This window comes from Sus scrofa, chromosome 12, assembly GCF_054392235.1.
Source record: "Sus scrofa isolate SSC_HxYL_T2T_F1_AM1 chromosome 12, Sscrofa_HxYL_maternal_Yorkshire_Landrace_v2.0, whole genome shotgun sequence".
Taxonomy (NCBI): Eukaryota; Metazoa; Chordata; class Mammalia; order Artiodactyla; family Suidae; genus Sus; species Sus scrofa.
This window is the reverse complement of record NC_139394.1, coordinates 53,906,494-53,919,104: the sequence shown is the minus strand read 5'-3', so window position 1 is coordinate 53,919,104 and position 12,611 is coordinate 53,906,494. Positions and strand designations below refer to the sequence as shown.

The 12,611-nt window shown below is 43.4% G+C and overlaps 2 protein-coding genes across 3 annotated transcripts in view; one reads left to right on the top strand and one right to left on the bottom strand.

Moving 5' to 3' along the window:
• Positions 1 to 12,611, bottom strand: part of LOC100517239 (olfactory receptor 3A10) — a 179,489-nt gene that overhangs the window by 160,234 nt on the left and 6,644 nt on the right. The window contains exon 2 of one of the 2 annotated variants that reach the window (XR_014821597.1): positions 603 to 686. The exons of the other annotated variant lie outside the window; for it this stretch is intronic. The gene's annotated coding sequence lies outside the window, so the exon portion shown is untranslated. Of the gene's footprint in view, positions 1 to 602; positions 687 to 12,611 lie in introns of those variants that run through there. 2 annotated transcript variants of the gene reach the window in all.
• LOC146398344 (olfactory receptor 1A1-like) lies at positions 4,666 to 9,034 on the top strand. The gene has a single exon (XM_084983159.1). It carries the CDS (start codon positions 8,096 to 8,098, stop codon positions 9,032 to 9,034), a length of 939 nt encoding a protein of 312 aa, XP_084839285.1. The 5' UTR covers positions 4,666 to 8,095.

Genomic DNA, 12,611 nt, shown 5'->3' with positions numbered 1-12,611 from the left:
CATGTGTGTACTTCACGTGCTTTTACTGCATCACATTCATTACGATCGCTTTTAATGTTCAAAAGAGCCCTGCAGAACAGACAATAGTAACCCTCTTTTCCAGACGAGAAAATAAACTCTCCAAAATGTGAAGTCACATATTTCACATGCTTCAATCGAAAGAGGCACGTGAGGATTTGAGCTCAGTTCTCTTCATGCCCAACGCATTCCCCTCACCTGACAGGAGATATCAGCACACAGGAGATATAAAATAACAGACAGACAGCTAGGTAAACTGGAATTGTGAACTAGCAGAAGACATGGCTAGTACTGGTGCTGGTAATAGGTGAGCTATGGGACAGAGGTGGGAAACATGGGCTCACATAGACGTTATTGAACTTTGAAGGAGGAAGGAGACGTGATCTTTCCTTTCGTTGCCCAATCTCTTCACTATCATTCAGTCCAAGATCCAAGTGTCACTGAAGAGAATTCCAATTCCAAAAGGAAAAAATGATAGTAACAAATCACAGCTCTCTTGCTCCATTTATGCCTCTCGTTTCCCAGGAAGTCATGAAAATTGTTCAGTGATGTGGCATTGGGCCACAGGTTTGGGGAAAATAGGAGCAGAGAGAGTATTTCTTCTCTAAAATGGTGCTCTCCCAGGAGGACGTGGTCCAAGGGGGCAGCAGAGGAAGATTCTTCCAGCTCTGAAAATTGAGACTTACCATTAACGTGCTAGAAAAGGAAAGTCTAACTTTCACTCTAACCTTTGTTGACATAAAACAAATAGACCCCCAGTTATTTCTCCAGGAAACAAAAGGGAAGCAGGCTATTCAGGATCAACAACGAATTATGATTCTGAGTCTGCAAACTCGTTAAGCCACAGTGCAGATGCCCCAGGCAGCAAGAAGAGGAGAACGATTTTAAAGAAGGGGCGAGGGGAGTTAAGAGGGCTATAGGAAACAAACAGTCCTTTGGAGGAAGTGAGATTTCAGTGGTGGCGTCTCATTGGCTGAGCTGTGACTATCTCTCATTGGCTGAGCCTTTGCCAGGTACCAAGAGAAAGTCTGCTTGGTGGGCTCTGCTATTGCAATGGGGTGACAGGGATACCCCTTCTGGCCTCTTGATGCTGTCTTAATTGAGGGTTTTGTGTATTAATTTCTACACCTTCCTAGGTAGAATTCTAGGGAAAGAGGAAATAGAATTATTTTCACTTTCCGCAGTTAACACCAGAAAGACTTCCCTGCAGGCTGTAATCAAGATGAGGCACTTGACTGTACCCCAGGCTTTGAAGCTCCCGAGGGGTGGGCCCACTTTGTGTGGAATCAGATAGGGGCCCACATTCCAACAAAGAGGCCAGAATAGGTCAGCCCAGACCTTGGACCCTAGAGATGTACTCTGGGAAGCTTTCATCCCCCTTTCCTTCTAGAGAAGAATTCTGAGAATAATTACTCTTGAGAACCATCGTGTTTCCACAGGGCATAGCTGGAGCAGCATGTACTGAGTGTCAACAATTACTCTGACTATGCTCTGAATGAAGTCCTGGGGGAGTCATGTTTCAAGAGACGTCATACCTTGGGGAATAATTCCAAATGTTCGCTTTGCCATGACCACCTCGCTTCCTTAAAGAGGGAACTAGAATCCTCATCTTCAGGCCCCATCCAGGCAGCTCTTTCCACCCCTTCTGCTCCACAGTTGGGAAACTTTGGGCTTTTCTTTCCAAACCATCCCAAGCCTATCATCTTTCATGCAGGAACGGAGAATCCGCTCTCCCAAACTACTGCTGGCACTTTCTCCAGCACACCCAAGAGTACACCCAAGAGGCATTTTAATATGCGCTAGACAGCTGAGTGTAAATGTCCCTTTGTGGAAGAGGCCAGAAGGTCACAGGACCAAGTTCCTTTTTGATAGCATCTGAGCCACATTCCCAGGTAGGGGCTTTGGATACCGGAGAAGAGAGTGTGACAGCGACATCAGGAGATAAATAACCAGCAACTGCACTGCACACATTACCCCCTTTAACCGCCAGAAGACCTCAAGAGGTAAGCAGAATTACTACATGCTTTTATCAGATGGAAAACAATAATTAACTGACTTGCTGAAAGTCAAAGAGAGAGGGTGGCAAAACTAGGACTCAAAACTTTGGCTTCAGAACCCAAGTTCTCAAGATCTAATGGGTGACAGTCTCTCTCCTTCACACACACACAAACAGAGACAGAGAGAGAGAGACTCTTCCCTTCTGATAATTGTTCTCCTTGGGCTTTGTCTGAAAACAAACAAACAAACAAACAAAAAAACAGGATGAGGAAGGGATAATTCTGATTTGGTTTTCTCAATCCTGAGTTCTCCACCTTCAAAAGAACTATTGTTTGGGAATTCCTGTTGTGGCTCAGTGGTTAACAAACCCGACCAATATCCATGAGGATGCAGGTTCGATCCCTGGCTTTCCTCAGTGGGTTAAGGATCTGGTGTTGCCGTGAGCTGTGGAGTAGGTTGCAGATGTGGCTGGGCTCCTGCGTTGCTGTGACTGTGGAGTAGGCTGGCAGCTGTATCTCTGATTCGACCCCTAGCCTGGGATCCTCCATATGCAATGGGTACAGCTCAAAAAGGAGAAAAAAAAAAAAGAAGAAGAAAAAAGAGAAAAAGACATATTGTTTGACTGGGCACATTAGCAGTCACACAAGTGCATTATTTAAGAAAGGAGCTAAGGACATTCCTCCCTCCACCTCCACAGTCAATGGTGCAAGCTAAGAGGCTGCTTCAGGAAATTATGCTCTTTCATTGGCAAGGCACTGATGAGCTGACCTGTGGGAGGGTCTCAAAGCACTCAGAGGATGTCTTTTTGGTATGTTTGCTGACTCAGATGACAAGGGGAGACATGTGGCCTCCCTTGTCTTCAGCTACATCACACTCAGGTGACGGCTGTCTCAGAGCACTGCCACGTCCCACGAAAGTGGGTTTTAGTGGCCAGCATTTCCTAGGACTCTGGTTTAACTCAGCAAACTCAAGACTCTTACTCTGCCCCCAGCATTCATGCTGACGCCCCTCCTGGCTCCTCTCCTTGGGGGCACATGGTTCTTCAGCTCTTTCTCAGGGTTTTTGCAGAAATCACTTCTTCCCATGATGACACTTGACATCCAGCACTGAGGGTCTCCAACCTCAGCCCCTATGCTCAGAAACCTCTCTTCTCTCGTCTCCTGTTTCTTTGGTTCCTGCATTGATTATACCTACCACTTCTTTCCTGGTGTTATTCTTACACTAATTACTTATCTTTTTCTTTCCTTGTGGTTGTTCTCGCACCAGATTAGCATTCAGAACGTTGCCTTATGGATCAGCCATTTAATATACATGCTCAGATATCTATGCTTATATTAAACGAAAGGTTCCATGTCTGCATTATCAGCAAAGGTTAGTTCTGCTCAGATCCACTCTACCACCTTCGTACCAAAGGAAGGACAAATTACTGTTGGTCAAAACCCACCACCAAATAACCCACAACCTCCTTTCCTGAGTGAATTCCTCCTATTCCCCTGCCTGTATCCTCAGCTTCTGATAAAGGTAAATGACACATTTCTGCCTGGAGTTACCCTCCACTTTCTCAACAATTTGTCCTTGAGTTTTCCCTCCGTGATAAGGAATTTGGACTTCATCTTTTAGGTGATGCCTAGACAAGGAGTAAATTTAGAGAGACAGACACAATCACATTTGCATTTTATAAATACAGTTTGGGGTCCAGTAAGCAGACATCTCTATAAATAAGTCTAGATGAGCATTGTATTTGGCCTCTGGATCCCCCTTCCCAGTGTAAATAGCTTCCTTTTTTTTTTAACCTCTTCACAAGGAACACTCTCTTTATCTCCTGCATTCAGTGAAAAATGTACCTGCATCATCCAACTCCATGGCCACTCTCTAGACCAAATATCACTCCACATGTGAAATATTAATTTTAAATTAAATTTGCTGATGATAGTACTAAAACATCAGAATGACAGAGAAAGAAACATAACCAAAACTCATCATCTAGATTTTAAAAATATAAGATTTGGTCGAATTAGCTCCACATTTTTTTTAAAGAAATCAATATTACAGATGCATTCAAAACTACTTTTGTTTCCATCCAAACTTATATTTTTCTCCCTCACATTCCAGAGAAAACTGCAACCTCTTGGGTGGACAGTATATTCCCATTTAGGATTTATATTTTTACTACATATGCGTGTGTTGTATTTTTATGTGTTAAAGTGTGTATATATTGTGTGATGTGGACTATATCTTCCAGTAACTTGCTTTGTTCCATCCTATTTTTAAAAATGTGTCTATATGAATTCGCTCGCTTTCACTATATGAATTCAGTTAGTCTTTACTGCTGTACAGAATTCATTAACAAGAAATGGGCACAATTTACTTAACCATTTCTCTGTACGGAGGCCATTTCTAAGTTTCCTATATGATAACACTCATCCTTTTCTCCTTGAACACATATGTCAGAGTTTCTCTAGGGTCTCATCTAGATGTGGAATTGCTGGATCACGGGTGTATGAAGTCCAGCTCTTCCAGAGATGGGCTAATTTTTCCTGAAATGCCAATACTAATTCTTCCATTTCTTCCCAACACTTAAAATTATACTTGTATACACTCTGAATGAACAATTTAAATTGATTTTTAATTTAGTTGAATGTCTTTTTTGTTTGTTTGCTTATTGACCACATCAGCTTCCCCTTCTATGACTTGCCTGTTCTCATCTTTGCCCATGATTTCCTACTATATTTTTAGTTCCTTTCTTCCTAGATTATAGGACTCATGCATATTTCAAATACTAATCCTTTACTGATATATGTGGAGCAAATAACTTTTTCAATCCATGATCTGTCTTGCCCCCTCTTTTGGGTTGTATTTTCATACAAATGCTTTGGTTTGAAGGTAATTAAATTTTACAGTATTGTCTCATGTTTTGTGTTCAGTTTAAGAAATCAAGTCCTATCTACATATTATTTAGATAAAAACTTATTAATACATATTATTTAGATAAATGCTTTAGGTATTTTTTTCTTTCATTAAATAAAATGTTGTAATATTTGACACCACCTTTTTTTTTGTGTGTGTGTGTGTTTTTGCCTTTTCTAGGGCTGCTCCCATGGCATATGGAGGTTCCCAGGCAAGGGGTCAAATCAGAGCTGTAGCTGCCAAGCCTATGCCAGAGCCATAGCAACATGGGATCCGAGCCATGTCCTACCACCTACACCACAGCTAAACGCAATGCCAGATCCTCAACCCAATGAGCAAGGCCAGGGATTGAACCCACAACCTCATGGTTCTTAGTTGGATTCGTTAACCACTGAGTCACGACAGGAACTCCTATTTGACACAACTCTTGAAGCGCTTTTGTTAGAATTATTCTAAGAATCTAAAATTTCTCTTACTACTGTGGATAGGGATTTTCTGAAACTATAATTTCTAATTCATTGTTACCGAAGTATTGGAACAGGATTGATGATGATGATGATGATGACGATGATGATTATTTGTATTTTTGCCATTTCTTGGGCCGCTCCTGCAGCATATGGAGGTTCCCAGGCTAGGGGTCGAATCGCAGCTATAGCCGCTGGCCTTCGCCAGAGCCACAACATCGCAGGATTTGAGCCACGTCTGTGACCTACACGACAGCTCATGGCAATGCCGGATTGTCAACCCACTGAGCAAGGGCAGGGATCGAACCTGCAACCTCATGGTTCCCAGTCAGATTCGTCAACCACTGCACCAGCACGGGAACTCCAGGATTGACTATTTTTAATATTGATTTATATATAGCTAACTTCCTGAAATGAATTAGTTTATCCATGTATTCCCTTATATTTTCATTGTAGACAACCATAATTTCTGTGCATTTGCTCCATTTTGCTCTTTGCTTTCTACTTCTTACATGACAAAGAAAAAATGTTTATAGTGCTCTGTTGAACAGGGCAACCCTTTAAGTGTTTTATGCAGGGGGCTTAAGGGCATTTCAAGGAAGTGAGAAAATTAAATTCCTTTGGGTGCAAAGGTAAAAAAGCACATCACACTTGGGGGAAAGTTAGTTCGATATGCATCCCAAGTCCTCCCATATCATTCATATATACAATGGGAGACAATGAGAATTGGTGATCGAATTAGTTAGAGGTTGAATTCATTGCTGAGAAGCAGTTCTTTAGAAAAATGTGAATTACTTGGACCTAATGGACTACAACAACAAATGGATGAAAAAATGTGTAAGGGGAATTCCCATCATGGCTCAGCAGAAATGGATCTGACTGGCTTCTATGAGGATGCAGGTTCGATGCCTGGCCTTGCTCAGTGGGTTAAGGATCCAGCTTTACTGTGAGCTGTGGTGTAGGTAGCAGACATGGCTCTGATCCTATGCTGCTGCGGCATAGGCTGGCAGCTGTAGCTCCAATCCAACCCCTAGCCTGGGCACCTCCATATGCTACAGGTGTAGCCCTAAAAAGACAACAACAACAAAAAAATGTGTCATGGTTTAAGAGAATAAAAGCTTATTTCTCTCCTATGTGGCAATTCCAGTAGGTGTCTTCTTGTGAGCCGTGGCTCTCCTGGATGTAGAGAACTAAAGACACAGGCTCATTCCACCCTGTGACCCCCACCATTCATTCAGCCTCCTGGCCATTTTAATTCAACTGACACGAGGGCAAAGAGAGTATGGAGCAAGCCCAGAACCGGAACACACAGGTAAACTGGCTAGAACTCAATTACATGTCCACAACGTAGAGGCCGGGAAATAGAGTCTAGCTGAGTGCCCAACAAGCAAACCCAGTAGACTCGGGTGAGCAGCTAGCAGTCTCTCCAACACTTAGCAAGGCCACAAAGTACAAGATACCAAAGAGGAGGGAACCAGGAGTCTAGCCGGTAAGGCAGCATTTCAATATTTCAGAGAGAAAATGATGGTGGTCAAAACTACAGCACTGAGACAGAAAGTGGAAAAGCTGAGATACATACAAATTATTTTAAATGAAGAAATCAAGAAGACAGGATGGAGAAGTGAAGGATGAGAGTGCCTGAGAGCACCCCGCATGTGGGAAGCCCATATGGTAAACCTGGATATAATTCAAGAAATACTGAGTGCAAGCTGATTGGTACACAAAATGAACAGTACTTCACAAGAGCCTCTCTGCAGGAGATGAAAATCAACAAGGTATAGCTTTCCTCTTCAAAAAACCTTGCCAACTATTTAGGTTGGGTGTGCAGTGGATGGGGTTCGGTTGGGCATGTTAGAGTGTGACAAATGTGGAATGAGAGGAATGAGAGGTTACATCGACAGATGTAGACCTGACTAAGCAGCAGCTGAAGACATTATAGAACCAAATGACTCCTTCGAGGAAATAATGAAGCCAAGGAAGGGAAAAACCAAAGAGAAAAGCATTCTACTTACACAAACCTAAGGGTTTAGAAAAGACACATAGTAAAAATACACTTTGAAAACAGGATACTTGGGGAGGAATGTGACTAGGCTTGCTTTGCTAGAATCCATTCCCAGTTTTCTCTCGGATTTATAATCGTATAACACCAGTGTAGACACCTAATACTTCTGGGATCAGTCAGTAGAACAACCGAATTCTCCAGGGTGCTCCATGTATAACACATTCTCTGTAATGAAGTGCCTTCCTCAAATACTCCAAAATGCTGTCTTTTCCCTATAATGCATAAAAACATTAGTGTGAGAACCGGTTTCTTCATAGCAGAGACTATGTCATAGATATTGAATAAATGAATACACAAACTGTATTTTTGACATGTTCGTGGTTTTGGCATGAGGCCTAACAACGTATCTAACACTTGCAAATTTAAATTTAATTATCTGTTAAATACTTAAATCCAAGGTGTCTGGGCTCTGGAGGATGGGCACTTCTGATTCACAATGACCACGTCGTAGACATGGGTAAATGGCTTTCTGACAGTGAGTCCAACTGGTGAACAGAGATGCTTTTCCACCAGTATTAGCTGTCTTTGGATGCAGCATGTCCAAGTATAAACACAGATGACCTAATGTGGTGAAAACAGAAGGTGTTAGACACAGTGCGTCCCTAATAATTCTGGATTCTTCTCCTCCCTTCTTCACAAAGGAGCGATGACGGAAGAAAATCAATCCTCTGCCCTGGATTTCATCCTGCTGGGAGTCAGTGGTCATCAGGAACAGGAAACCCTCTTCCTCATCCTCTTCCTGTTCATGTACCCCATCACAGTGACTGGAAACCTGCTCATCATCCTGGCCATCTGCTGCAACAGTCGCCTTCACAACCCCATGTATCTTCTCCTGGCCAACCTCTCCTTTGTCGACATCTTCTTATCCTCTGTAACCATCCCTAAGACACTGGTTAATTATCTCTTGCACAGCAAGGCCATCTCCTTTGGGGGATGCCTAACACAGATGTATTTCATGATTGCCTTGGCTAACACGGATAGCTACATCCTGGCTGCTATGGCATATGATCGTGCCATGGCCGTCACCCGCCCACTTCATTACACAACAATCATGAGCCCAGGGGCTTGTGTCCTGTTAGTTGTTGGGTCGTGGGTGGTTGGAAATGCCAATGCTGTCCCCCACACTCTGCTCACGGCTCGTCTGTCCTTTTGTGCAAACAAGGAAGTGGCCAACTTCTACTGCGATGCTGCCTCTTTGCTCAAGCTGTCCTGTTCTGACACCCACTTCAACGTGAAGATGATGTACGTGGGGGTTGGTGTTTTCTCCGTGCCATTACTATGTATCATCATCTCCTATGTTCGGGTCTTTTCCGCGGTCTTACGAGTTCCATCCACCAAGGGTGTGCGCAAAGCCTTCTCCACCTGTGGGTCCCACCTCACAGTTGTTTCCCTGTATTATGGGACAGTCATGGGCATGTACTTCCACCCTCTGACGAGTTACAGCCTCAAGGATGCAGTGATGACTGTGATGTACATGGCCGTGACCCCGATGTTAAATCCCTTTATCTACACTCTGAGAAATGGGGACATGAAGGCTGCTCTGGGGAAACTCTGCAGCAAGAGAATCTCCTTAAAACCAACGTGAAGTCATCCATTGGAGGCTACAGTCCCCAATTAGGACCCGCTTGGAAATGCACGCCCAATATCATCTCCCTCCAAAAAGCTGCCTTCGCACTTTCCAGCGAGAAATTCCTCTTCTCAGAAATCTTATAACAACTATGAGTCATGTTAGTGAAATTACCACTTTGCACACATTGTTTTGTTTTGGCAGGAATATGGGGTTCTTCGCCCAGCTAAGCAAGTGACTGTTACAAGAAAGCTGAGAAAGACTGAAGCTCAGCTTCTACACCCACATAGTAAAGATAATACCTGCTCTACTAGTGTCATAAGGTATAAGGATCACAATGGTTCAGGCTATTAAAGCTAGAAATCACTACACAAATGTCATTTTTACTTGACGCCTATGTTTAAAATGGCATGCCTCTTAAGTCAGGAGCTGTCTTAACATGTTACCGTACCTTTCACAGTCGTGGTCAAATAAAGTGCACCCAATGAATACTGGTGGAAAGCAAAATGAAGATAGGAAAATATTAGTCTCTAAACTGTAATAGATCATGACTATGCATAATCATACTGGATATGTCAGCTATTATATACCTGGAATGTCAATAAGGACCTACTCCAGAAACAGACAGTACAACAGGTATGCTGAAATCAAGAAGATTTAACATAGGGAATTAGAGATTTAGGTATATCCCCCAAGAGAAAAGGGGGAAATAAAAGGTGAAAAAAGATTCTGAGATAACCCAGAGACTAAAGACTTCAGAAAGAAGTTACATCCTCTCTCAGCTAGGGGAACAAAAGGCAAAAGGAGGTGTTACCTGAACACTGGAGCTCAGAGGAGGGATGACCACATATTTGATGCTTAGATCTCTGGGAGAGCTGTCAGATCACTGGCATTGGTCTTCACCTAGTAAGACTACCCACATTCTCATTCCTGAGGAGTCTCACTAGTGTTGACTTTTTAAAAAATTGCTGTGCTCTCTACTCATCTCTGGTACGGGCAGGGAAATACTAAGTTCACCCCAGACATAGTCAGACATAGTCTTCCTTGCCCTCATGGTGTAGCTGAAACACAATGTCCTTGCTAATTAAAATCTCTCACTCCAGCTGGTAAAGAATTCCCTTTTTCTGAGAGGGCCACAGAGACGTGCTACAATGTGGCTGACCATTAGCAACATAATATTAACTACAAACACCATGTGATACCATTTACATGTGGAGTCTACAATAGGGCACAAATGAGCCTGCTTACAAAACAGAAACAGACTCACAGACATGGAGAACAGACTTGTGGTTGCCCAGGGGGAAGGGGGAGGGAGTGCGATGGATGGGGAGCTTGGGGTTAGTAGATGCAAATTTTTACATTTAGGACGGATAAGCAATGAGGTCCTACACTACAGTGCAAGGAACTCTATCCAAGTTCTTGGGATAGAATATGATGGAAAATAGTACAAGAAGAATAATGTATATATGTATGTGTGACTAGGTCACTATGCTGTACAGAAGAAATTGGCATAACACTGTAAATCAACTATACTTTAATAAACACACACACACACACACACACACACACACACACACACACACACACACTACTAACTAGCCAGTAAGAGGCAGAGTCTGGACTGAAAACCAACCAGAGCTTTCAGTCTTCACCATGTTTCTCTATAGAAACACAGGAACCTCCACTAGAGCAGGGGCTAAGTCCTAGCATAATGACCATTAATCCGGGCTGTTTTGAAGGTGCACATACATGAGGTGGACTAGATCAAGGTCCTTTTCTTCTCTAGGAATCTAACACATTCAGAGACTTACGATCAAAAGACTAGAAAAAATAAAGTGTAAGTTCCACCAAAACTTTCCCCAAGACAAATCACAGACCAAAGATAAAATAGAATTCTTCTTTCGACACTGAACACTATACAGGATTCATCATAGCCTAGAATAAAGACCAGGAGCTCAATTTTACCACAGTTCTTATAGCCCAAGGGTTGGCTTCAGTTGGTGCTGAAGCAAAGGACAGGGGCCCACATTCCAGCAAAGAGGCCAGAATAGTCAGCCTAGGGCTTGGACCCTGGACACACCCTCTCTGGGAAATGCTGTGGACCATTCTTCCTTCTAGAAAAGATCTCTGAGGACAGTTTCTCTTGAGAAAATCTCTATCCCCTCAGGGCACAGCATCGGAGTCTCTAATGAGTCTCAGCAAGCACATGTTTCAAGAGACTTTATAACCTGGTGAATAAGCCACTGTTTCCTCCATCCTGTGACCCATTCTGCTTCCTTGAGAAGAACGCAGGAGTCCTCGTCTTCAGGCCCCATCCAGCACAACTCCTTCTGCCCCTTCTGCTCCGATTGGAAAATTTGGAGCTCCTCTTACCAAACCATCCCTGTCCTGTCTCTTCTGCCGCAGGAACACAGGACCAGAGACCCACGCTCCGGGACTACTACTGGCACCTTCTCCAGCATGCCTGCCCTCCCCAAAAGAATGCTAACAGGTGCTAGACCTGCTGGTGGTAGCATCTGAGCTGACTCCCCAGGTAGGAGCTTGGATGCTGGAGAAGAGACTCTTATGACAGCGACATCAAGGGGCAGACAGCCAGTAACGATCCTACAGGCATTACCTTCCTTGACCCTCACAACACCCAAGAGGAAGTTATTTTGTGAGATTAAAAATAATGGTGGATTGAACGGCCTACAGTCACACAGAGAGGTGGTAAAACAAGGACTCAAACCTTGGCCTGAATCCAGAACCCAGGATCTCAAGATTGGATGATGGACAAAACAGAATGGGGGTGGGAGGAGAGAGAGAGAGACTCTCCATCTGACGAGGGGACAGTGGTTATTCTTATTCTTGGGCCCTTATCCATGAAAATAGGATGAAGAAGGGGTAGTTTTGATTTAGTGTTAAGAGTTCTCAGCTCCATACTTCCTGAAATAATATTGTGTGTGTGTATGTGTGTGTGCGTGGCACATGTGCTCACATAAGCTTGTTGTCTTTTTTTTTTTTTCCTGTCTTTTTGCCTTTTCTAGGGCCGCACCTGCAGCATATGGAAGTTCCCAGGCTAGGGGTCTAAGCAGAGCTATAGCCGCTGGCCTATGCCAGAGCCACAGCAACGCGGGATCCAAGTCGCGTCTGCCACCTACACCACAGCACACGGCAGCACCAGATCCTTAACCCACTGAGTAAGGCCAGGGACCGAACCCACAACCTCATGCTTCCTAGTCAGATTTGTTAACCACTGCGCCACGACGGGAACTCCTTGGAACTCCTATTTTTAATACTTCTGTCCTTTAACTAGCATTAAGTGGTTACCACACCACTACATTACAGAATTAGAGTACTCTGAATCTGACTCTATGCTTTAGTAAAATTATTAGACATTTCAAATAAAAAAAGAAGCCTCTGGTAACCAGCTGTTCCTCCCCTATCCAAAAAGTCAAGGAACTGATAAGCGGAAAAAAATCAGTTGGCATCAATAGGACAGCAACATTTAATGCCATAAGGGAATAAAAGAGCATCCCAAGAAACTCAAAGATATATAGGGACTTCAAGGATTTTATGCCAGCCAATCTGTACTTTGAATATAAGGGCTATGAGC

What these genes read in the sequence shown, in the direction of transcription:
- LOC146398344 (XM_084983159.1), top strand. Translation starts at nt 8,096, where the DNA reads ATGACGGAAGAAAATCAATCCTCTGCCCTGGATTTCATCCTGCTGGGA.